General features: G+C 32.9%; 1 protein-coding gene across 3 annotated transcripts in view; it reads left to right on the forward strand.

Moving 5' to 3' along the window:
- Window positions 1-24964, forward strand: part of FOXN2 (forkhead box N2) — a 50799-nt gene extending 25835 nt beyond the window's left edge. For all 3 annotated transcript variants that reach the window (XM_074341106.1, XM_010967750.3, XM_074341107.1), the window contains exons 2-6: window positions 807-1361; window positions 10590-10714; window positions 12950-13014; window positions 19251-19319; window positions 20557-24964. In XM_074341106.1, the coding sequence (XP_074197207.1) occupies window positions 825-1361; window positions 10590-10714; window positions 12950-13014; window positions 19251-19319; window positions 20557-21080 (1320 nt within the window). In that variant the 5' untranslated portion in view covers window positions 807-824 and the 3' untranslated portion in view covers window positions 21081-24964. The remainder of the gene's footprint in view (window positions 1-806; window positions 1362-10589; window positions 10715-12949; window positions 13015-19250; window positions 19320-20556) is intronic.
- The last annotated feature ends 1505 nt before the right edge of the window (window positions 24965-26469 follow it).

The raw sequence follows: 26469 nt of genomic DNA on the forward strand, positions 1-26469 counted from the left end.
AATCCCAGAGGTACTTCTCTTATTTCAGTTATATAAGCATAAGAAGATTGAACAGAATAATAGAAGACAAATAGAGTATTTTTCACAGAATTTGGAGATGAGGTACCTTGATGAACCATTGAAAATGAATTAAATGGCATGGTTCTATCACTTTCTTTCTTGGTCAGTTATTCTCCCTTGATAAGATTTTTGAATTGAAATTTGCTTCAAAAGGAAATCCAAAAGTCACTGAAAAAGTAGAAATAAAAAAGCATAGTTTAGAAACAGCTTTTTTTTCCTCCCCTTGAAAATATAGTGACATTTGAGACTTTACTAAGAGAATGTCAGCCTTTCACTATCAGTGCTTGATAAGATGATAATGAAGGAAGAGTTAAAAATACTGGAATTTACAAAAGAAATGATAAACTTATAGTAAATATAATTTTGCTGGTAATGAATTCAGTGATTAAGAAATAGTCTGTTTATTTTTAATAATAGCACTCATTACTTACTAGGCAGTTACTACATACTAGGGACTTTAACAAGTATTCAAAATACATTATTTAATTATGTTAATGTCACCCTTACATATAGTGCTATAATACTTCATTTTATTTACAGTCATTTCAAATAATATGCAGTAAGTTCTGTTTCTTGTATTGTAACTTTTAGTGTCTTTGTTGTACAAATATTGTGCTTAAATATTATGTGGGATACTAATTGTAAAATTTCTCTGATTTGGGGATATTTAAATATGTATTTCCTTTTTCCATGAGTTTATGAATCTTCAATATTACATTGATTGATAATTATTTCTTTTGTTTCAGAACTAACTGTAGGAGTAAATGGGTCCAGTAATTGGAATGACTCCAGAGAAGAGAGCTGAAACTCCAGGAGCTGAAAAGTTTGCAGGATTAAGCCAGATTTACAAAATGGGAAGCTTGCCTGAAGCTGTTGATGCTGCCAGGCCAAAGGCCACTCTAGTGGACAGTGAGTCAGCAGATGATGAGCTCACAAACTTGAACTGGCTTCATGAAAGTACTAATCTTCTAACAAACTTCAGCTTCGGAAGTGAGGGTCTTCCAATTGTTAGTCCGTTGTATGACATAGAGGGAGATGATGTGCCATCCTTAGGACCACCTTGCTATCAGAACCCAGAGAAAAAATCAGCAACTTCAAAGCCCCCATACTCCTTTAGTCTTCTCATTTATATGGCTATTGAACACTCTCCAAATAAATGTTTGCCTGTCAAAGAAATTTATAGCTGGATTCTGAACCGCTTCCCATATTTTGCAACTGCACCAACAGGCTGGAAGAATTCTGTTCGACATAATCTGTCCCTGAATAAATGTTTTCAGAAAGTGGAAAGAAGCCATGGCAAGGTCAGTGTTTATGAACATTGCTATATTTGGGGAGGTGGGGGAGAATTAACATAGAGACCTTAAAATATGGTGAAATCAAAGTAAGATGCTCATTCCCATTGTGGTAGATAAATGCTGCCTAGTATCAGTGGGAAGTTCTGGGTACAAGTGAACAACCATTTCCTTTTCCAGTGGCCAAAGATCTCTGCTTTGTATCTTTGGAGAATTTGGGCATGAGCAGATTTCCTGCCCTTCTAATGACACGTAGCACATTACCTGGTATCAGTAAAGTATAAAGATAGCTGGGTTTTATACTTTTCTTCCAACAGTAGCCACCCTTTGGCTAGGACTGGGGTGAGGAGGTTATTTTGCCTCTCGCTCAGTGGCAGACAGCTTTTGCTTCTTATTGGAGCTTTGTCCAGGGTGTAGGCAGGTTTTGAGCCTCTTGCACAGTGACACCTGATCTCACCTTATGCACATTCAGGGCCTGGAGCATGAATGAACTTTGCCTGGTATCCTTGCTCTAGCATCAAGCCTTGGAAGTTTCTGTATATCTATCTCCATCTCCAAGGATGTCTTCCCTAGGTCTCCTGCCCTGCCTACAATCTTCCTCTGAAGCACATTATGGAGGCTCGTGGAAAAATGCTGACTAGTGGAAAAATGCTGACTAGTGGATGCAGACTCTTCTGTCTGGGAATGCCAGGGATGCTAAATTATCTTGCCAGCTTACACTCGTCTTTTAAAAATTTGTTAAAATTTGCGCAATTTTTCTTACCTTCTGTTATTATGACTGCCATTTCTTCCACGCCCTTCCAAAGGTGAAGCAGTTCATATGTTTCATCTCTCCTTACAGGGCCTGTCACTCTTCAGAATTAAGTTCTTTCAGTTGTCTTGCAGCCTGAGCTCTCAGATAAGTTCATAATAAAATCATGGTTTTGTAGATTTTTTTTTCCTTGTTAGGCTGGGAGTGATATTCTTTTATGGCTTTCTATACCCTACATGGTAGCAACTCTCCTGTTCTTATTTGGACTAAAAGTTAAAAGAGCAAGTAATTATATTTTTAGGTGACTGAAGGATTTTATGTGACAGTGCTGCTCAAACTTACTAATCATCTGGGGATCTTGTTAAAATGCAGATTCTGATTCAGCAAATCTAGGATGGGGACTGAGGCTCTCTAACAAGCTCCCAGGTAATCCTGATGCCTCTAATCCATGGACACATTGGGTAGCAAGACATTTGAACACATCATCATCTTATAACTAATTTAAAGGAGTTTGTATTAGTTATCTATTGCTGTGTAATAAATTGCTTTGTAACACATTCTCTACTACACATGGAATAATTATGAAGATCAGCCACATGCTAGGCCATTGAAAAAGCCTCAGCAATTTCAAAGGATTGATCTCTGTCATAGTCAGCCTCCAAGTTGGCCCTCAAATGAGCCCCACTTTCCAGTATTCATGTCCTTGTGGAGTCCCCTCCAGTACTGAACAGGGCTGGCTTGTGTAACCAAGAGGATACTGTGGAAATGATGGATCATATTTTTTGAGTCCAGGTCATAAAAAACATTATGGCTTCCATCTTGTGCTCTTAGATAACTAGCTCTGTGGGAAACCAACTAGCTGCTATATCATAAGGGCACTAAAGTAGCCCTATGTAGAGGCCCATGTGGCAAGAAAATGAGGCATCCTGCTAGTAGCCATGTGAGTGAGCAATTTTGGAAGCAGACTCCTCAGCTCCAGTGAAACTTTCAGGTGACTGGAAGTGTTAGAAATTCTGAATGTATCCTTTCCAACATGCATCACTAGATTTTTTTTTTTTAACTATCACTTAATCCTTTTCTAGTTTTAAACCTACTGGGTTTATACTTATGGTGGGACATAAAAGGGGAACTATCTACTAGGTATTTAGAAATATGATACAGGAATAGTGGTGATATTATGGGATTAAAGCACTAAGTTTGGAAGTCATTAGCACTAATTTTCAGTAGACAAGTCTAGGAAAAGTACTGTATAGTGGAAGCCAAGGGGGGTAAGTTTAAGTATGAATGAGCAACAGTGTCAAATGTTATAGAAAATTTGAAAATGATTAGCTAAGAAGAAATGATTGAGACAAGTAGAAGCCAAAAGATTAGGATTAAAATTATATGAATAGTGGTATACTGGTAAAGGTTTAACAGTTGGATGGGGGTGGAGATGTAGCTTTTATAGACTTCCACGGTATAAATATTTCTATCATGGTCAGTTTCAAGCTACCAACATTGTATCATTAAATGGGAAGTTGATAGGAGATGTTTACAATCAGCAGTACACCACTATATGTAAATAACAAATATAATTCAACAAGAAAAAGAAAACCTAATAGAAAAAATGGACAAGAATATGACTAGGCAGTTCACAGAGGAGGAAATACAGATGATCAATAAACTTATGCAGAGATGTTCATCCTCTCTGGTAATCAGGGACAAAAAAGTTTTTACCCATAAGGTTGCAAAAATTTTTAATGTTTTATAATATCAAATTAGATGAAGATATGGAGAAATAAATCAGTATCAGTAGTTTCATACTACTGATAGTAGTGTAAATTAGTATGACCATTCTTGAAGGCAATTTGGCAGTAGTTATTAGAATTAGAAATGTGTATATCCTTTGATATAGTGGATCAGATACTGATTTCTCTTAAAGTAAAATTCTTACTTGCACACAAGGAGATGTTAATAATATCCACTGTGTTATTGTTTGTAATAAAAGTTGCACAACAATATGTCTAGTGTGGTGTAATTTGTGGTAGTGATCAAAAAGGATATGTTCTTGTCCATAATGTTTTATTGTATGCATTATTTATATAATCAATCTGAGCATTTTTGAATGCATAGAGAAAGAAAGGAATTAAGGAAGTGAGAGCAAGTGAATAGGAAAGCATAGAGTACAGGGAGAGTGTGATGAGAAAGGAAATCATCTTTTGAGTTAATAAATAATCCAAAGAAAAGTGGAAGGGTATAGCTCTTAGGGATAGAGTGTGTGCTTAGCAGGCATGAAGTCCTGGGTGCAATCCCCAGTACCTCCATTAAAAGATAAAAAATTACCTCCCCCGAAAATAAAAAAAGAAAATTTTTTTTAAAAGAATACAAGGATAAATACAGAAATTGTAATATATTGGGTCAAAAATTAGCTAGCATTACAAGTCAGAGTGGGAGGGAAGGAACTGGTGATGGTCTTCACGAAAATCAATGGACCACTTTGAATGTCAGAAATTTGGACAGAAAATGATACATTCAAGTAGGATTGGGAATGTTTGTGGTTTTGTTTGTTAATGAAATACTTCTTGAACCAGTGCCTAAAATGACAGTATTTCTCTTCCAATTTGAAGAAGGCAAGTGAGTTATACTTTCTTCCATTAAAAGTTGGAATTGAATTTGACAACCTTGAAAGCACTTTTCTGATGAGTAACTCTTTTTTTCTATGTTTTTTAAACATTTTTTATTGAGTTATAGTCAGTTTACAATGTTGTGTCCATTTCCAGTGTAGAGCACAATTTTTCAGTTATACATGAACATGCGTATATTCGTTGTCACATTTTTTTCCACTGTGAGCTACCACAAGATCTTGTGTATATTTCCCCATGCCTGATGAATAACTCATCTAGAGATGATATGCTCAAAAAAAAAAAAAGACAAGATGACAAAGGTCCAGGTCCAACTACAAATTAATGTTGATACCCAACCAGCTGGTGTAGCTGCTGATTAGTTCCCTACGCCCATCCATACCATAGTTATTACTCTCAAAAGACAGGTCTAAAAATCTTGGTTTGGTATCTGTCTGCCTCAGGATTTTAAAATTTAAAATGTTAGACATGGTGGGGTTTTTGTTTGTTTTTATGTTTTAAACGCTAAATATTTATAAAAGCCAAACTAAAATATTTAACTGTGAAATTTTAGCTGGGAAACATGAAATTAGAAGTTTTGCCTGGTTTGGTACAATTTTAGACTGTACATTTCATTGTGATGATTAGCTGAATCTCAAGAAAGGAAGTCACCCTAACTACCATAAAAGTTCACGCTCTAAGCAGAGTTATGAATGCCCTTTTTAATTCAGTGATTCTAAAAACCACAGAAAAGGTAGTTGGGGGGGGATCTATTAAAATGTACAGGGAAAATACATAAAAATATTTCAGGAATAGTGAACATTGCCTCTTCTCCCAGTCTTTATAACTTCCAAAGTTCATTTCTTAGTATATTCCTCATTTCTTCAGAACCTTCAGTGGTTCTCTACCAGATAAGTCCGAAGCCTTAGAGTTCCAAAATGCAAAATAGTACATGAGAGAATGCACATTTCCTGTTTCCACTGCACAAAAAATGTATCTTGTTACAGGCATATTTATTTTTAAACAATACTTAACTTCCAAAACTATGATTTGTGTTCCATCATCTAAGCAAAAGGCAAAGTTTTTAAGTGAAACTTAGTTAAAAATAAGTTCCTTTTTGCTCTAGACTCCAAAACATAGATTAGCAAATACATAATTTTATCTCGTTACTGATAGTTCATGAACAGACCTAGTGAACGGAAGTGCTGCCATGGTAACATAAACCAGACTGTTATTTGGAGACCTTACTCAAGATACTTCACTGCCCTGAACTGCAAGTTTTCACTACCAGTTCTTCCAATTTGCTATTTCAAGGAAATAGCAGTTCTGAGATTAAAACAATTTGCAGTTCTCTCACAATAGAATTTTAAAAGTAGATTTGAACTAAACAGCATCTAGGAGTATAGTCTCAGAAATACTAAGATAGAACATGGTTAGAATTATTAAAATAATCATTTTATTTAATATATGAAAAATAATTCATGCATATCTTTTCTGAATGAAACAAGTGGTTTGGGGCAAAGGATTTTGTGGGTGCTAACATTTTGAAGTTTTATTTCCCTATCAATGAAAACACATTTACCACTTAGGCCAAGTTACTGAAAATATATCTACTTTAAGATATTCCATCACTTAATCCAAAAATACATTTGTAACACTTGACTTCCTTTGAAAAAGAAGTAAAATTTCAAATACTTGTTCATGTGATGTCATACTGCTTTCCACCAGAAAAAGTTACACCTGATAGTATGGTATGTTTCTTTCTGTATTACAGTATGATATGACACCCCTGATTTTTCTTTTCCTGTGTATTTAAGTTGTTAGGTTACAAAAGGCCTTACATTCAATTACCATACTTTTCCTCAGACAAGAGCTTTTTTCCCTTCTAAATTTAGTTTATCTCTTGTTCTTTTCTCCTAACTTTAGTCTCTTATTCAGAATTAATTGATTTTTGTTCTTACTGTTAATACTTTAAAAACTTTCATCTCTTAGAAGAAACAGAGTAGGAATATTGTTATTAAACCATATAAACTCTTGCTGTATGCCAATTTCAGAATAACCCCTTAGTATTCACTTATTTTGCAGATCTGTCACTTACATATAAACTACCTTACTTGAATTTCATCACAACTCAGTGAAATTACCTTTTTTAAAAATTTTATTGATAAAATATGAATGAGAGTACTGACTCTTAGATATTAAATGATGTATCCATTGTCATATAGCCAATCAATAAGCAATGATTGATTAGGACTTCAGTCTTTTTAGTGGAAGAAGGTAATTAGGTTTATTTATTTAGAGGTACTGGGAATTGAACCCAGGGCCGCATGCATGCTAGGCATGCACTCTACCTCTGAGCTATACCCTCCCCCTAGGACCTCAGTTTTTAAACCTCTGAAAGTGTTCTTTCATTATGCCATTCTGCTATAATGATATTCAGTGATAAAAAAGACTCAATAATAGACTAATATTACCTTGTAAAGAGTTCAGGAAATGGAAGCATCCTGGAATTCATCACATTAAATCTTCAACAATCAAAATAACTTACATCATATAGGATTTTATACGAGCAAAATAGGAGCAGGGCAACAGGACACACCTATAACCTATAATGGAAAAGAATCTGAAAAAATTTATATATATATATATTTTATATATATATATATGAATCACTTTGCTGTACCTGAAACTAACACAACTTTGTAAATTTTATTTGTCTAAGTAATGGTTAATGTAGTTGTGAAGTGTAATTCAAATATTTTTTCTGTTTTTTTTTTTATTGAGTTATAGTCAGTTTGTAATGTTGTGTCAAAAGTAATTCAAATTTTAAGAAAGGATTTTTGATACAATCAGAAGATGGGCAGAAGACCTAAGTAGATATTTCTGCAAAGAAGACATACAGATGGCCACTAGGTACATGAAAAGATGTTCAACATTGCTAATTATTAGAGAAATGCAAATGAAAACTACAATGAGGTATCAGCTTACAGCGGTCAGAATGGCTGTCATCAGCAAATCTAAAAATAATAAATGCTAGAGAGGATGTGGAGAAAAGGAAACCCTCCTACACTTTTGGTAGGAATGTAATTGGTGCAGCCACTGTGGAGAAAAATACGGTGATTCATTAAAAAACTAAAAATAGAGTCACCATAAAGATGTGGAAGCAAACTGTGTCCATTAACAGATGAATGAATAAAGAAGATGTGGTATACATATACAGTGGAATATTCTTCAGCCATAAAAAAGAATGCAATATTGCCATTTGCAGCAACATGGATGGACCTAGAGATTATCATACTAAGTCAAGTAAGTCAGACAAAGACGAATTTATATGATATCACTTATATGTGGAATCTAAAAAAATGATAGAAAACTTATTTACAAAATGGAGTCAGACTCAACAAACATAGAAAACAAACTTATGGTTACCAAAAGGGAAAAGTTGGGGAGGGATAAATTAGGAGTTTGGGATTAATAGGCACATACTACTCTATATGAAATAGATAAACAAGGAACTACTGTTTAGCACAGGGAACTATATTCAGTACCTTGTAATAACCTATAATGGAAGAGAATCTGAAAAAGTTTTTATATATATCTGAATCACTTTGCTATACACCTGAAACTAACACAATATTGTAAATCAACCATACTTCAATTTTTTAAAAAAGGTTTTTCAAATAGAAAAGATGTAATATAAAAATAAAAATTAATAAGTTAATGTGTTGAATGTCACTAAACTTGTGAGTTAGTTCTGAGAGTCTAAGGAAGTTTTGTACATCATCATGGTGGGAGAGGGGTTAGGTTGTACCTTATATTTAGTTTTGACATTGTATCTTTAAAAGTTTTATTAAATATATTTTGAGCATACCAGTACACAGAGAACATAGACATTTTTCTAAAAGTTACACAGCTGATAAGTGTTTGAACCAGGATTCCAAAGTAGACATTCTAACCCCAAAGTTTACACTACTAACTACAAGTTAGTGTTTAGCTCTGGGAAAATGGAATGGGTTTACAGTTGGACTTCCTCCTTGTATGGCTGTGGAGTTCTTTGTGTAGGCTGTAGGCAGGTGTGGTACATTTGTAGAGGTATGCTTCTAGTTAGTCTTCTGTTCAGGATGTGTAGGTGGGGATGGATGTTCAGCTAAGGAAGTAGGAAAGATTTATCCTGAAAGAAGAATTAGCAGATGACATCACAGCTCCTGAAGCCCTTCAGTTATTTCATTTGACTAGCTCAGCTAGTGTGTGTAGCATACTGATGGGGTTTTTTTGAGTACTCTATTAAATTTATCAGTTTTATTCTGTTCCTAATATCTAGTTTTTCAGTTTATCAATTTTATTTCTACATATCTACATTGTATAATTTTTTTTCTGTTTTTCTTCCCAGATGTGATAAAAACTTATTTCATACATTTCAATTTTTGTTTAAATTTGCCTTTAAGTAAAACTATGACCACATCCACTTTATTTTGATGTAACTCTGTTTCTTATACCCTTTATTTACTCGATAATCTGTAACTGTAGTTTGGATATGTTTTTAATTCAGGTGTTCATAAATACCCAAGTGGTCAGTGAATTTTCTTGCTGGTATCATTTTTTTGTTCTTGTTGTTTTTCTTTCTGCGCTAGAGTAACCTTCAAAGGAGAATTTATTTTTCTTCATGGTCTAATTAATGTGTATAGTTTTTTCCATTAATTGGAAAATATATTCTGTAAGAATTCATTAATTATATCAGTTTTTCTCATAGGTATTCCACAGAGCACTAGTTTCCTCAGATATTTCCTGGGAGAAAGAAATTCTATGTCAAACAACTTTTGGGAGACTACATGAAACAGGTTTAATTAAAGCAGGACTAATTTAGGACTCTTAATCTGCTAATATGTAGTGTGAACTTCTAAGAAGGAAAGAGGTAAAATATGCAGCATTTTTCAAATCTGTTTGAAGGAATTATAGCCTGGCCTTTCCACTGCATGTTAGATGATTTTAGCGAGATTCTTCAGGTATCTTGTCCACTTATCCTCCTGGTAAGCTGTTCCTTCTTACTAGGTATTGTGGAGTAGGCAGTCTGTTCTTTCAGGCACTTCTAATTTTCAGTTTAGGAGGCACTTTTATTTATGTTTTCTCTAGTTTTCAGTAATCTTACAAATTCTGTTGTTTTTAGATTCTATTGATTATTTCTGTGAGATCTAGGCTTGTGTGCTCATTACCATATTATCCAGAAGTCCTTCAAATGCTGTAACTTAACCATCTTGAGGGAAGGGGGAACGGATTGTGTTTCTCCCTCAGTTTTATCTTTTACAGGGATCTTTTCCATGCCTCAGTTTTTGGCTTGCTACTCTTTGAAACTTTCAACATGCTTTTCATTAAATTGTTCGCTTTGAATTTAAACAGTTTAAATGGGAACTTAAACACTAGTGTTAATGCTGTTAAAAAATAAAATTATTTTTTGATGCATCACCTAATATCTTATTGCTTGTTATGTTTGGGGAAATGACACTACCTACTTTTTACTTTTTTTCTTGTTTCTAACAATAATAATGCAATAATAATGGCTAACATTTGTTGACATCTTAGCATGTGGAGGGTCGCCTTGTATAGCCCTTCATGCTCTTCTCCACACAACTTGGGGTTGTGTCATTCTCACAAACTGTGATGTGAATGGCATGTCCTAGAGTTGTGTGGTCCTGTGGCCCTGTGTGCCAGGCACTGTGTAGAACATTTTATGTATAATTTAATCCACAGAACAACCCTATGAGGTAGATACTGTTACTATCCCTTTGTTACAAATGAGGGACTATTGTCCCAGAGATACTAAAAACATTCAGACACTGATTGTGTATGTCTTAAAGTTCAGGTTATTAATTCTTGTGTATTTTATTCTAGGTTAATGGGAAAGGCTCCTTATGGTGTGTTGATCCAGAATATAAACCCAACCTTGTGCAGGCACTGAAGAAGCAACCTTTTCCCTCTAAATCAACTTTTTACACCCCTCCTGCATCACCCCAGAGGTACAGGATCTTTCCTATTAATGTCGGTGATGGATATATAAGATTTCATTGTGTGAGATGGAGAAAATTAACAAACTTCTAAGGTTTTGAAGGTTTTTAATTATATGGAGAATTATTTTTACATCGATAAGATGTTAGCCTAAGACATTTTTACTTATAGTGCAACTTACATAATTAAGAAATAGGATATTGGATAGGTGAGAACATGAATTCTGAAAAATATTGTCAATACTGAATATATTCTAGCTAAACGTTTATAATACGGTTTCAGGTATAACCTGAAATATTTTTGTAAAGGTTCAATCATTTTAATTGTCTACAGTACTAATGCTGACCTAAAGACTCGGCAAAGTAAAAGTATACTAAAATTTTTTAAATAAGGTGCTTAAGATAAGTTTGTCATTGCAACATTTTTGTATGTGTATTTATATTTCTTTGTCTATTTTAAGTTTTTTTCTCTCACAGCATGTTTAATATTTGAAAATTAGGTTCAAATCTCAAATTTTAAAATGTTGGCAAGTAAAATAATGCTTTGAGTTTTTTGTTTTGTTTCTGCTAGTAAATGTAATTATGATTTTCCTTGGCTTTTGTTTTCAAACTCAGTGACTTTTATTGATCTTACAGCTTTCTCATTTTAAATCAAATCTGAAAATGATACGACATCCTTAAAATCTGATTGTTTCCTTTTTCTAACAAAGACTTCAGAATCTTTTTTTTTAAATTCTGTTACATATACTCATTTGAATTGAAAATGACAGATTTTATCAAAACACCCATTGTAGACTACCCTAAAAAGCAATTTCTAAAAAGCAATTTTTGAAAGCTTTTAAATAAAATAATGGAAAATTTGAAAAGTAGGAGAGTGTGAACTCCCAGTTGAAACAATTATCAACATTTCATATAGTGTCTAATTTCTTAAAAGATTGGTAGCTGACATACAGTAAAAAAAAGTTAAGACTAAAGTTGAATAATACATATACTCACTAAGATTTTAAGTTTATTTACCATATTAGTAGATGAGAAAGAGATTAGAAAGATCATTGTAAGAAGAACTGATTTATCCTTATGAAATGAAACCTAGAAAAGATGTTTTTAGAGTTTATTTTCTCATTGTTTGGGAGTTGATTGATACCTTATTAGTTAATGTTGGTGCTTATGAGATGTCCTAGTTAAAAAAAATAATAATTTAGAAATTAATGGTAAGTTCTACTGATAGTCCTTTTGTGTTTTATTTAATGATGTTTTTTAATTAAAAATTAAATGAGAGAATTGGCACTCTTTTTTGTATACCATCAAATATATACTTTCCTGTGCCTTTGATATGATGCATTTTCATATTTATATTTTTTAGCTTTGCCATGTTTGTATGTTTAAGATGATTTTGTGGCTTAAAAATAGGTGGATAGAAGAACAGCATAATGGATATAATCTTTGGCTTTAAAACATTACTGTAATATCTTCAGAAACATTTTGTCATTGTTTGACAAAATGGCAGTTCCATCTGACATGCCTTTGTGTAGCCCTGTCATGTCATAACTGTTAAGTCTAAGGAAGAGAAGGAGCTATAGTGAATATAAAACTGTGACTAGGAAATAGACTTTTAGTTTAATTAGCAAAACAGATTTTTTTTTTTTTGATACTATCACATATTCTAGAGAAGAGAAGTAGGTTGTCCCCAAAATGTTTCAATTTTTGGAATTAAAAAAAAAACCTCTGGTCTCTTTTCATGAATTTAGAGATTTTCATTTGATATTGGTATGTATTAATTAAAACAGGAACTTACCTATTTTTAGTCATTATTATACAGTCCTCCTTAAACATGTTTTGATAAACACTTTGATTTCTGTAGTAACACCTGTAATATATCAAATTTAAGCATCCAGTTCAAATCGAACAGTAACTATCATGTATTGTCTTTTGTTCCAGGCATTTTAAATTCATTATTCTTATTTAATTATCAGAGCAACCCTATGTGGGAGGTTTAATTATTCCTATTTTACAGATGAAGACACTAAGAGATTAATTATTTTGCCTAAGAACGTCCAAATAGTTGTGATTTAATCTTGGATCTTATGCTCTTTCTGCTTTGGCAGACTCTTCCTAAACTGAATAGTTTTAGCAAAGAAAATAAGGTAAAAATAGTTTGTGTTTTTTGTTGTACAAATTAGTTGTATTTGTGGCTAAGTTCTGTAAAATGTGAAAAGATTTTTATATTTGTACTATCTCATTTTTCAGTGGCTCTTTATCCCCTCACTACTTAAGCTCTGTGCTCAAGCAGAACCAGGTGCGAACTCTCAAAGGTATGTGAAATATCATTATTTTAAGTCATAAAAACTCAGATCAAAAATCAGAGTTTTTGTTTAATTATTTTCTAATTGTAAAAATATTATGTGTTCATTGTAGAGGATTTGAAAAATTGAAGTTTCAGATGTACAACATAACGGTTCACAATTTTTTAAGGTTATACTCTTTTAAGGTTATAGTTACTATAAAATACTGGTTATATTCCCTGTGTCGTACAATATGTTTTTGTAGCTTATTTTTTTTATACATAGTAGCTGTACATCTTCATCTCCTTCCCCTATCTTCCCTATCTTTCTTACCCCTCTGCTGCTACCATTTTGATATAATTGATTTGGTCCTTTTTTATACCTTATCCATATACATGCACGTACACCCTGCCCCACCACACCCCGCCACAACACACACACTTTTTCTCCAAATACTGGGCTTGTACTGTGTACACTGTTTTACATCCCTTTGTTCATTTCCTTTTATGTGTACTTTTCCTTGAAAATATTTCTCAGCAATACCGTCAGTAGAGAGTTATCTTTTCAAGTCTGTCTTGAACTAGAGTAGAGGTTATAAACTGTGGCCCATGTCTGGCCTGCCGCCTATTTTTGTGTGACTTGTGAGTTAGGGATAGTTTTACATTTGTAAATGGTTGAAAAAATCAAAATAATATTTTGAGGCATGTAAAAACTGGCTTCAGCAACAGTTAAGTAGTTGCAACAGAGACCTCTATAATGTGTCCTTGATTTTGCCTCTTGGCCTACAAAGCCTAGAATATTTACTTACTGACCCTTTACTGAAGAAATTTGCCAACCCCTGGATTAGAATATAATTCAGAATATTTCTTTTATAGGTTAATAAGTGTAAAGAAGTATAATTTACAAAGAAAGCAGTAAGTTAACTTTTAGATTTTGTAGCCTTTAAGTAGATCAAAATTCTGAATTAGTGTTTTTTCCCCTACTCATAGTTAATATTATAGATTAGTGATATATTAACATAAGTTTTCCTAGCATTATTGCTTTAGAGCCTTCAGGTATTTCTATGACCATTAAAAATGATATTCTCAGACTAAAAGCCTTTCTACATATCAGAGACATTTTGATTCTTTGAAACTACACTAAGCTGAGCCTAAGAAGCAATATAATGATGGTCTGTAAAAATAAGAGTTGAGAGTCTGCTTTAGATAATATTCTGACTTAATGTAACGTAAGTATCCATTTTCCTGTTGCCTGTGTGGGAAGATATTATTTCTCTGTTACAGGTATTGCCAAAACTTCCTTTATCTTTGTATTACCTCAGTAGGTTCTGATTCTTAGTCTTTTAAGCTTAGTTCATATACACATTTTGAGAACATTTTCTCTTTTAAATTCTGGGGTTTATTTAGAATCTCTTGTTCTTGTTCTATTCCATCCAAATTCTGCTTCTTCCTTTGGGGAGCAGCTTCCACAACTAGAGCCTAGGTACTTCTTCTTCATCTAATGAGTTATACATATGATCCATCATCTCTCCATTGCTGCTAACACCTTACTTTCCTCCGTCTCTGTAATTCTGAGTCTTAGACCTATCCCTTAGTAATAATTAACTTGGTGGGAAGGGTGGTTGGTATTCTAGGTTAAAACAAATGCAGGCCTGTCCTGGAATAGAATACAAAGTTTTCATGAGTTTTAAGAGAAAAACATAATACCACACAAAAACTTTAAAAATTTTTGTGTTTAAATCAGGTTGCTCTAGCACATATTCATAGACTTTTGAGGAAATCTGCTTTTTCTTAATTCTTGATATTATTTCTAGGGAAAGGTTTGAAAAATACAACAATAAATCTATTAAACATTCAACAGTTTATTCTCCCAAGTAATTGCTGAATTCCTCCTCAGTGCCAAACACTGACCTGGGTGCTTTGAGATATGCAGAAATGAAAGAGATCCAGGCTCTGCTCTCAGAAAACATATAGTTTAATTGAAGAAGATCAACTGGAATTATGCAGAGTATACTGGGAAAAAAGGAAGTGGGTGGCAAACTAAACTTAGAGGTAGGTCAGGAAAGGCCTCTTAGAGAAGAAAGTGTGGTGCTTGAGCTGGAGTTGGGAGGATACTTAACCTTGGATAGAGGTTTGATGGAGAACAGTTGCTGGGAACGGCAGGTTGATAAGTATGACTGAAACCTAAGAGCGTAGAGAGGACTGGGTAGCCTCCGTCCAGTAACTGTAGATGTGATCATTTAGCATGGGCAAGGCAAATGAAGAAGTTCAAGCAAGTGTTAGCCAAATCAAAGAGAACTTATTTAGCATAATGAGTTTGAACATATTCCTAAATTATAACATTAATTAGCATTGAGTTCCTGTCTATGGTGTTTTGCATGCATTATCCTTCTTAATCCTTACAACAGCTCTTTGAGATGTTGTTACCCTCTCTTATAAAAAGAGGAAACTGGACTTTGGAGAAATTAAGTAACTTTCTTAAGACATAAAAAGGACCCAAAGCAATTATATCAAATGATAGCAGCAGAGGGGCAAGATATATTATTAGAGGATATATAGTAGGGGATTAAGAGGTGCTAACTACTATGTATAAAATAAGTTCATAATCGGCATAATTTGTGTCTTAATTGAAGTGAAAGTAAACAGGTTGTCCAAGCAGCTTAAAGTGTTGGTAATTTATTGAAAGCACTCTCCTACTTCTTTGAATAATCACCAGACAGTTTCTCTGTTTGGATGCCCTATAAATGTGTATGTTGGTTTTGATAGAGGCAGTAAACCCTATTGTAGTCATTATGTAGCCTATAACCATTTAAATTCTGCCTCTGTGATTCTCATAAAATTCCTTAAGCAAATGGACTGAGAATCAGATAACAGAAACTTGTTTGTCTTGTAACTCTCACTTTCACATAGCTAAAACTGACGTCTTTTTAATTTCTTCTCAATTATTGTTAATAATTTCTTAGCATCAAGGCTAAGAAAATATAAACCAGGAGGTATAAATTAACACTTTTGACAGAGATTTATTTGAACCAGTTATTAAATCAGTAGCATGTTTTGAACTCCAGCCAGAACTATGAAGGATAAAAAAGGAAATAATAGTGACTTTTAACTAAGTTGTTGTTGTTGTTCAACTCACTGTTTTGATGACTCTGATGACAAATGATTTTCAGCTGAAAGTGAATTATTTTATTCGCCTAGTGTCAGAGAAAATATATACAAGAGACTTTATAAAAGAGCCAAATTTCATGCTTTATGAACTGAAAATGTTAGATAATATAGCTGGTAGTATGTTTATTAAAAACACAGAGCAGTCTTTAAAATAGCATAAAGTACTTATTAATGAAAAAGTAATACTATGAAATGTTTTCAGATGTGGCAATAAACAACTAAGTCTTCAGTTTAATTTTAATATTATAAGTAAAAATTGTAAAGTGTACACAGACAGTTTTTGTTCCAAGAAGTTCAAGATTGTACTTTGGACAAATCATGGATAATCAGGTGTTCTTGATTGAGAAATGTTTTGGGTCATTTCTCTAGTTCATATTTTAACATTGAAGTTTAAACTTTTTTTTCAGTTAATTGGCAGGACATTGTGGGAAGCATACTTAGCCAAACAAATCAGATGTACCTAAAATCCTTTTGCAAAGAAGTTTTTGGTTTCATGAAGTTAACTTCATGTGGGAGAATTCAGATTAATTTGGCTAAAACAAATTCCTGTAAGAATTAACTGTATTTAAGGAACACTTTTCCTATCATTCTACCATTGTAGAAGCAGTACCTAATTTTGTTATTATTTTAAGAAATGATGTTCATGCAGCTTTTTTATTTTGTCACAGTAAATCTCTTGATCAATTTTCTCTAGTTTTAGGTATTGTGTTTCAGAAATATGACTCCTTGAATTGTAATAGAAGTTTACTATAAGAGGTCAAGTTAGAGATATGCTTTTTTTTACCAAGTTATTACTAATTACTAAGTTACTATAAGTTAGAGATATACTTTTTTATACTAATTTTTTTTTACTAAGAATGTTTTATAGGTGCTTCCTTTATAAGATTATAAATTTCCTGAAATTGTTTCCTCAGTATAATGCATTTCAGTGTTAGATTCTCACCATCACTTCCCTTTTTCTTAAATAAAATTGTAAACAAGGTAGATTTTTTTTTAATTAAATGAAAAATTATTTCATTGAGAAGGAATGTCTGTTAGGGATTTTGCATAATGCCATGCAAGTCATGCCCTGCACAAGGACACCTGGCTGAGGCAATGAGAGGGTTCTGAAATCAGCCTACACTCTAGTCCTCAAGCTGTGTGCTTTGGTACAGGGAAGCGTTCACCTGGAGGCAAGTTGCTTTTTTTTTCCAGTTTACACAGAGACACAATATGGGCTAGAGCTGCACCTTTTTTTCTTTAAAGACATGTTAGAATACAGAACTCTGTCATATTTTAGTCAGGTCTCATTCTAAAAGACAGGAATTAGAGAGATCTTTCTTTTGCTAGCCTTATGGCTGTGGCATATGGGAATCATTGATTGAAATTCTTTTTGCTTGCTGTTCTTTTTGTCTGAAATGCTCTTCCTTTGGATATCTGCATGCTTTCATTCTCTTACCTCCTTGAGGTTTTTGCTCAACCTTACCTCTCCTTGAGGCCTTCCCTAACCTCTGTATTTAAAATTGCAACCACCTTTCCCCACATTCTCTATCTCCCTTCCCTCTTAATTCTTCTCCCTAGTATTTATTACTCTCTGATATGCTGTATTTCTTTGTGTTCTGAGAGGTTAGGGATTTTCCTGTTTTGCTTTCTGCTATATTCCCACAGCCTGGAATGGTGTCAGCCTCCTAACAGGACACTCAGCTTATTGAGTGAATAACAGAATAGAGAATTTAATTTCCAGGATATTCTGTAATTTTCTACAAAACTTCCTTCTCTAATTATGATGCCTAGGAAGTATTAAGGGGTGATGATAGAGTACAGATTGAAGGCCTGGGTTCTGGAGGTGGACTACTCAGGTTTAAATCCCACTTCTGTCATTCCTAGAGACCCCTCTTTGTCTATTTTCTCATCTTTAAGATGGAAATACTAACAGTACCCACCTCAAACTTGTGAGGATTAGGTGAGTAATAATACTTAGAACATACCAAGCCTGTTGAAAGTACTCAGTGTTAGTAATTTGGTGATAATTAGCTTAATCTAAGGAAAGGAGGGGAAAGATGTAATATATTCTTCACACATTTATCAAGGAACTACTGTTTGTTCCAGGCATTATGGAACATAGAGGATAAGACATGATTCTTACCTTAAAGAAGCTGACAGACTAACCGGGAAGACATTCAGTATCAAGGGAAAAGAGTGTGGTATTATGTGTCCCCTCATAGAACAGTCTTTCTGATTTACTTAGGCCTGTTTATTAAGGTCAATAATAGTAACATTCCTGCCTTCACAGAGTTTATGGTCAAGATGAGGAGAAAACAAGTCAATATCCTCATGGCTTTATTATCTAAAGTAACTTTATAATCAGATATTATAAGTAAAATGGAAAGCTTTGTAGTAATAAAAATTTTCCAGCTTTGAGAGAGAAATGGGAGCTTTCATATCTGAGTCTTATTTTAAACTTATTCTTTGTAATCTAACATTTACAAACATTTTCTAACTTTCCTTTTACATTTTAGATTATACCATTTCACTTTTATTTGATTGCAATTATTCAGACTAACAGATCACCAAGATGGAGAGGAACTTTCAGTTTAAAAGTAGATATAAGACCATAAAGACCTTACCTAGAATAGAACCTGCTGATTTTACCAACCTTTTAAAAGCCTGTTTTTCTATGGGATATCCATAATTGTGTTTGAGCTCCTGAGTATTATATAAACCTGTAGTACTTAAGGCTTGTATATAGTTATAACTGAAGTCAGTACTAATATTTTGTGCATTTTTAGTTAATTTAATCTGTTTAAGGGCAATCCTTACTGAAATGTAGGTCAGTTTCTTATTTTCATTGTGAAAAAGAGAACTTTCATGAACTCTAGTACCTCACAATTCATTATACAATACTGTTCATAATTTTAAGTGAACAAAAGCGATTGCAAAATAATATGTACCTCATTTTGTTTAATGTGTGTATGCACGTGCATGTGTATGTACATATATGTATATTTTTAAGTAGAAAATACACCAAAACCTTGATAAGTTGGTTAACTTTGGGTACACACAAATACTTATAACAGCCTCTTTTTTATAAAGAATATTAATATTATCATTCTTTTTCAGAATCTGATATTGATGCTGCCACTGCAATGATGCTTTTAAATACTTCTATAGAACAAGGAATTTTAGAATGTAAGCAATTGTGCTTTTCTTTTTAAAATACATTTTTGTGAGTGCCTTTCAAATGTCATTTAGCATGCAAAATATTTCAGTGTTACAGACAGAATTTCTTCTTTCCAACTAAATCGTGTTTTCATCTGAATAATTCAGTTTCCATTTTATTGTATTTCTGTTCATTTATGTGGACAGTTGAGAGATTGAGGTTAATGATGTGATAGATCTTGTTACATTGACCAAGAAATAAAGAAATAAGTAGCATTTTTAGAAATTAATCTTAAAAATTTAAGTAAAAATGAAAGCTATAAATAAGAAAACATTCAAAAGTATGTTTATAATCTTGAAATGGGAAAAGCCACCTTTGAGATACAAAGTGCAATATTTGTAAAAGATGAGTAAATTTAATTAAACATCAAATTTTTAGAGTTCTGAGAACAGAAGATATCTTTAAGAAAAGTAATAAACACACCACTGGGAGAACATTTCCTTACTGTATGTAACAAAGGATTAATATCGAATATACACATTAATATAAAATGATCCTATAAGTAAGAAATAAAACAGTTCAACAGAAGAGCCAGCAAAATATATGAATAGGTAGGTCTCAGAGGAGGAAATATATAGGTGGACAGCACACATTTGAAAAGATGCCTTTAGAAATCAGGGAGATGCAAAATGAAACAATATTGAGATACTATATTTTTGTCCATGAGATTATGAAAAATTAAAATGACATTAGAGGTTAAGTATAGAATTGGATATTATCATACACTGTAGGATATAAATTGGTGCAACCGTTTTGGAGGGCAATTTGGAAACACCAATTATAATTTAAAATGTGTATATTCTTTTGCTTGGTAATTCTGTTTCTTGTTATCTCTTGCATATGTGTGAGAACAGGCATCCAGAAGGATTTTCATTGTGGTTTATTTGTAATAATGAAAAATTGGCAACAACCTAAATATCAACAAGGAAATGGTTAGCTAGACAGTGGCACGTTGATATTGAGGCATTCTGTGCAGGCAGCTCAAAATAATTATATTTTCCAGGCAAAGATCGAGACATACCATTAAGTGGTTTAAAATGTTTCAGATTAATACCAATAGGATGATATGGTCTGTGTAAAATAAAACCACCTACAAAACATTGCCAATCTAAATTGGCCTATTCAGGAATGATATAGTAGTTTTCAGTGGCCTGTTTTTGTGATCAAATGCATTTGATTTATTGATCGAAGCTTTATTTTCCACAGGTGAGAAGCCTCTTCCTCTTAAAACAGCAGTGCAAAAAAAGAGGGGTTATGGCAATGCATTTAATCATTCCAGTGCTATGCGATTACATGAGAGTGATTCTTTAGCCACCAGCATCGATCCAAAAGAAGACCACAATTACAGTGCAAGTAGCATGGCAGCACAGCGTTGTGCATCCAGGTCTAGTGTGTCTTCCCTGTCTTCTGTGGATGAGGTATATGAATTTATCCCAAAGAGTAGCCATGTAGGAAGTGACGGCAGTGAAGGATTTCACAGTGAAGAAGATACAGACGTTGATTATGAAGATGACCCTCTTGGAGACAGTGGCTATGCATCCCAGGCTTGTACAGATACCTCTGAACAAGGGCAACCAGGCAAAAAGAGGCGAAAACAGTCATGTCAAGAAATTGATGAGGAGCTCAAGGAGGCAGCTGGATCTCTGCTCCACCTTGCTGGAATTCATACATGTCTAGGTTCCCTAATAAGTACTGCAAAGATACAAAATCAAAAGCAGAGGAAAAAATAGAAATACTTATTAGTGTGAAATTATTTTGAAGTGTGGCAATACTCTTCTACTTAATTCTTTACAAGGGATATCAAAGCCATAATGGACTTCTTTTGTTTTAGGGTGGGGGAGGGGTGCTAATTACTTGTTTCAAAACATTTTTTGTTTGCTTGTTTTTTTAAATTTTTATTAAATGACTGCTGTTAAGGATCATGCCCAGCCATATGATGTGAAGTCCTAAAAGCATAATTTTTGCAATTAGTGTCTCCAAAATTTGGAAATTTTCATGTAAGAGAATCCCCAGCCTCTGTCTTAAACTTGTAGGGGAAATCTGTTATTCTGTTAATATGTCAGAATGTAAGAATTGGTGGTTCTGTAGCATATTTTTTCATTTTCTTTTCCAATCTGTAGTTACCTATAGTTGCTGATCCAGCTAAAAGTTCTGCTGCTGTCTTTATCACGTACTCCTCTCTTGACACATTGCAATCCAGTAAGATGAGATTCAAATTTTTAATTTTATCTTAATTTTTGTTTTAAATTTGTTTTGTTGAGGTATAAACAAAATTGAACTAGAAAAGATCCTAGATTTCTAGAAAGTTCCTTTTGGATACATAGGCAGAGTATAGAAAAAGTTCTAAGATTCAGAAAAGGCAATTTTGTAATGTAATTTCATCTAAGAACACTCCAATTCCTATTACAATCTTATCTTTGAAAATTTTTAACTTTCCAGATATTGCATAGCATTTATTGGAGCCGTTTGTTCTTTCCCAAAGTGCTTTGCAGCCATTGTTTAAATGTTAGCCACTAGCTGTCTTTGTTGAGGAGAAACTATCCAATGAGAGGATATAGCCATACAGTGTGTTAGGGGTTAACACACCCATTTTGACACACTTTTGTATTAAGAGGATCTTTCATTTGTTGCTAAGTGTACTGTATTCTGAGAATTTTGTAATACAAAAGGAGTGTAATCTAACATAAACATTTTGAATACTATTACTTGTGTCATCAGAAATAAAGGTAGATCATTTAGGAAAAGCCTTCTGTCCAAGCTTTGTATGAATTTAAATTTGTATGTGTACCCAATTAAGTTAAAGGATTTAACAACTAGAGAGAAAAATGCCTTCATGGATTTCAAAATTCATATAAAATTAGATCTTATTTAATAAGTTCTTTTGAGGAGGCAGTGTAATACCTATTATGTGCCATGAAATCCACACTAAAAGACTTTGTTACCTTCCAAACATGTATTGACTAAGGCCTTCTTAAATATTTGAACAAATCTGCTTGTATGATACATTTTTTCATATCATTTATATAGTTCAACTATATCATTCAAAAAGAACAAGGGATGCTATTAAAACTAAACTTATTCACTATATATTGTTTTATAACAGTGAAAGCAACCTTTTAAAAGTTCAGTCTTATACTACATCATGTTTCATTGACAGTGACCTTGTTTTCATTTTCTGATAGCTCATATATATATACATATGTATACACACAGGCTCTTGATTTTGGTTTGTTACTTTCACTATTTCTATGACAATAAATCATTTTCTTAATTTTTTTAAGAGACAAATATTTCTATTTTAAGAGTTTATTTGGGCAAAACTGTCAAATGAGAAGCATAATGAAAAAGTCTTTTTCAATTGGCAAATCTTTAAGCCAGGGATAACAACATTAATATGATCTGTCCTGTTTCCATGTTAGTTGTAATTGAACCTGGATAGCCACATTAATAGAATTGGTGCTGTTCAAAAATAGTAATTTTTTTCAACTTGTTGATATGAAAAATAGTCCTTAAGTATGCAACATGAGGTATTGGGGGTTTTTTTCCTTCATATATGTCACATCTTCTATAGAATGGCTAACCCAAGTTAACACCTTTTACTGTAGACAATGAATATAACACCAAAAATTGCCTTTATACCACAGTATAAATAGTACACAAATTATAAAAATCACTTTAGTAACAAAATTTTTAAGCTATTTACTGTGGTCCTCTGGATAGACCTTAGTAACAGTGTTTCAATGATCTGGTTCCAGTTTGTTTTGTTCAGCTGAAATTCTTTACCACAAATGTTCTCTTTTGTTCCTGTCCATTAGATAATTACTCTGTATAAGTAAAGGAAAATGATCTAAGATAAGGAGGGGGAAAGTCATTCCCAGTTTTAATAGGGATCTTCAAAATGCTTTTCTTAATATAAATAACAATAACTCTTTAAACCTGATTTTTCTCTCCCTCTTCATGTACTCTTTCCACAAATTTGAAAGTTGAAAGTTATATTCATCACTAGCAAAGTCAGTAAACACTTTCACACTAAAAACTAACAGGAAGGAGTTACATGATATCTTATTTTGAATTCTTGCACAGAATTCAGTGTATCACTTTCCATTTGCTGATTTACCAAGGCAGTTATTTTTAAGGGGAAGAAACTTTTTACTTATGGTCCCCCATTATTACTTCCATAGACATGATCCCATTCCTCAGGGGTGTTGAGATAAAAACATGGCTAATAATCATCCAGTTAAGGAAAGTCATTCCAAGTCCTGTCGACTGGAAATGGTATTTCCAAGACTATTTTATTAAATATTTTCCTGTAATAGAAACAACTTGGCAATCTTGGAGAGGTTATATATATTCCAACATATTTTTAAACTGTGATTTAAGCTAACATATAATTTGCTTTGCATCAATGTACATTGTTACAGCTGATTCCATTTTATAACAGATCCCTAGTAAAAGTTTTAACTCAACACAACTAATCATCTGTCATATCCTAAATAGAATCAGTGTTTCTGGAATATATATTTTTGAAATTTATTTGTGCAATATATTACTAAATTAGTTCATGTTTTATTTTACATTTCAAATTCAGAGAAAAAATACTTGTATTCATGGAAAAGCGAATTATTGGTGGATGACCACCTTTTTCCACCTTTAATAAGCCTTTCCTGTCCATAATAGCCAGCATGACTTCTCTTTAGATTCCTTTGTATATAGTAAAGTTTAGAATATATGTATTTTTTTCTTTTGCTCCTTTCTGAGGCATTATGTAAAGGGTTCATACTAGATGGTCAATTAAATATACATTAGCACGAATTTAAAACTAGAGAAATTTTTAGGGGGGGAATGTGTGTGTCTTGGTAGACCAGGAGGCCTTTCCCAGCAATTTAAGCAACACAAGTGGCTATTTCACAAGGCTGTAAAGACTATTGTCCTAAATACTACAGTAACTTAACAACTTTTTGTGAAGACCATAGCATTCAATTAAGAACCTTTGAGGCTTTCTGGTTTACATATATTTTATAGTTTTTTATTAGTTTGAAATGTGTAAGCTTTGATTTAAATAAAGTTTGCTTCAGTATGTTAATGATGTAGTCAAATATTTATTGAAAGACAAAGTAGAGTATTTTAATGTTGTACCTGCCATTTTTTCTTGAAGCACATTTTTTGCATCTAACTGCCAGTGCCATTGTCAAAAGTTGTTTTTAAAATTGTTGTACATTTCTTATTAAACAAAGTGCTTAATTTTAAAGTATTATGTTGCCATTATATAGTGTATAAAAATGTATAATTGCCAATTCATTGTAACTATTATTTATTTGAAAGTATAAGGATTCTTTCTGATTCAAGAAATTTGAGTTATTAAACTGTGTCCTTATCCTCTTTTCTAATGTAGCATAAAAATTACCCTGAGTTTGAGTTATAACTGCCAGTAGGTGACCTGTCCAAGTGAACCACTTCTCAGTTGCCAGTCTTTGCTCATGTTAAAAACAACTTAACAAATGTTTAGTTTTTGTATCTAATCTCTGATTATTAAAATGTTTATAAAGTTTATTTTTACCAAAGAGATGCAATTCATTATGATGAAGTATTACAGAATAAACCTTGTTTTGTAACATTTTTGTGGTGCTTTCTCTGTCCTTTTGTGGTTGGTAGTGTAGATGTAGGTGGTTCATACTCCCTACACACACACACACACACACTCTTTCCATTTCAGTGTTGCAGAATTGGAGTCATACAGGAATAAAGTTTTAATTTCAGAATTTTTTTAAGACTATTTTTTAGAAGTATTGTTTTTCCTGGTTTTTACATGTCACCTTAGTTGTTGAAAGCTAAAACAGTGTTCATTACATTATTCTCTTCCTAAAGTTTAAATTCTGTTCCTATTCATATATATGAGATATTTTGAAATATGATTTAAAATTGAGTAGAATATGAAATTATTAAGACTATTTCTAAATACAGTTGGCCCTTGAACAATGTGGGGGTTTATTCACATATAACTTATAGTCAGCCCTCTGTATCTCCCATTCCTCCGCAAAGGCAGATTAAACCACGGACTGTAGTACGATAGTCCTTACTGTTGAAAAATACCCAAATATGAGTAGACCCTCGGAGTTCAAACCCACATTGCTCAAGGGTCAACTGTACAGTAGTTTTACTTCAAAAGTACCAGCAATACCACCTTTTAAAACTTAGGGCATCCATTGGAAAATGGAATAATCTACAACCAATATCTTGATTTCAATTCCCCCAGGGGAATTACGTCCCCTTTGAAGTTCTGTGCTGGTCCTTTAAATGGTATTGTCTTACTTAGAGCTGTTTATTCAAAATGAGTCAGTGAGACAGCCATATTGATTTTGTACTCCTACCACCCTCTCTAAGCCCTGGATCCTTCTAAGGCATCCCTTTGAATTACAGATTCATTTAAAAGATAGCCATTTGAGATTAATGTATTTGTTCCTTTACAGAGAGAATTTCATTCTCACTATTGGATTCACTATTTGGTAGCTCATACTAGTTCTGAACTGGTATGATTTTTATATATCATTTTTAGAAAAAGATTATAAGTAAAAACACATTGTCTTTTCCTCAAGAATTTCAGGACATGAATTTTTCATTTTTTTTAATTGGAAATAAAGCTAGCAAAAGTTCAAAAAGTTAGATATAAAAGTGCTGAAAATCTTTAAGAATGAAAATATTGTTAATATGCTCCATGAATTTTTTAATTTTTACTTTTTATTGAAACATAGTTGATGTAAAATGTTTCAAGTGTACGGCAAAGTAATTCGGTTATATATATATATATCTATTTTTTCAGATTCTTTTCCAAGATGCTAAATGCAGTTCCCTGCACGATACAAGTAAGTCCTTGTTTTATGTTATAGCTCCATGAAATTTTAAATAGAGGTAAGTTTAGAAGCTACTAACTTCTAAATTAAAGTAACTATGTACTACATAGAAAATATAACATATTTAAGGATAGTTTGTGTTCTAAAAGATTGTTGGAAAACTAGAAACATTTTTCAATGAACTTCAAAGCAAGTTATTTAGCTCATAATGTAGTGAATAAACAATAATCCCTCTTTAACTGAAAGTGATTCTTACACAAAAATTTTAAGT

The sequence above is a fragment of the Camelus bactrianus genome, chromosome 15, assembly GCF_048773025.1.
Source record: "Camelus bactrianus isolate YW-2024 breed Bactrian camel chromosome 15, ASM4877302v1, whole genome shotgun sequence".
Classification (NCBI taxonomy): domain Eukaryota; kingdom Metazoa; phylum Chordata; class Mammalia; order Artiodactyla; family Camelidae; genus Camelus; species Camelus bactrianus.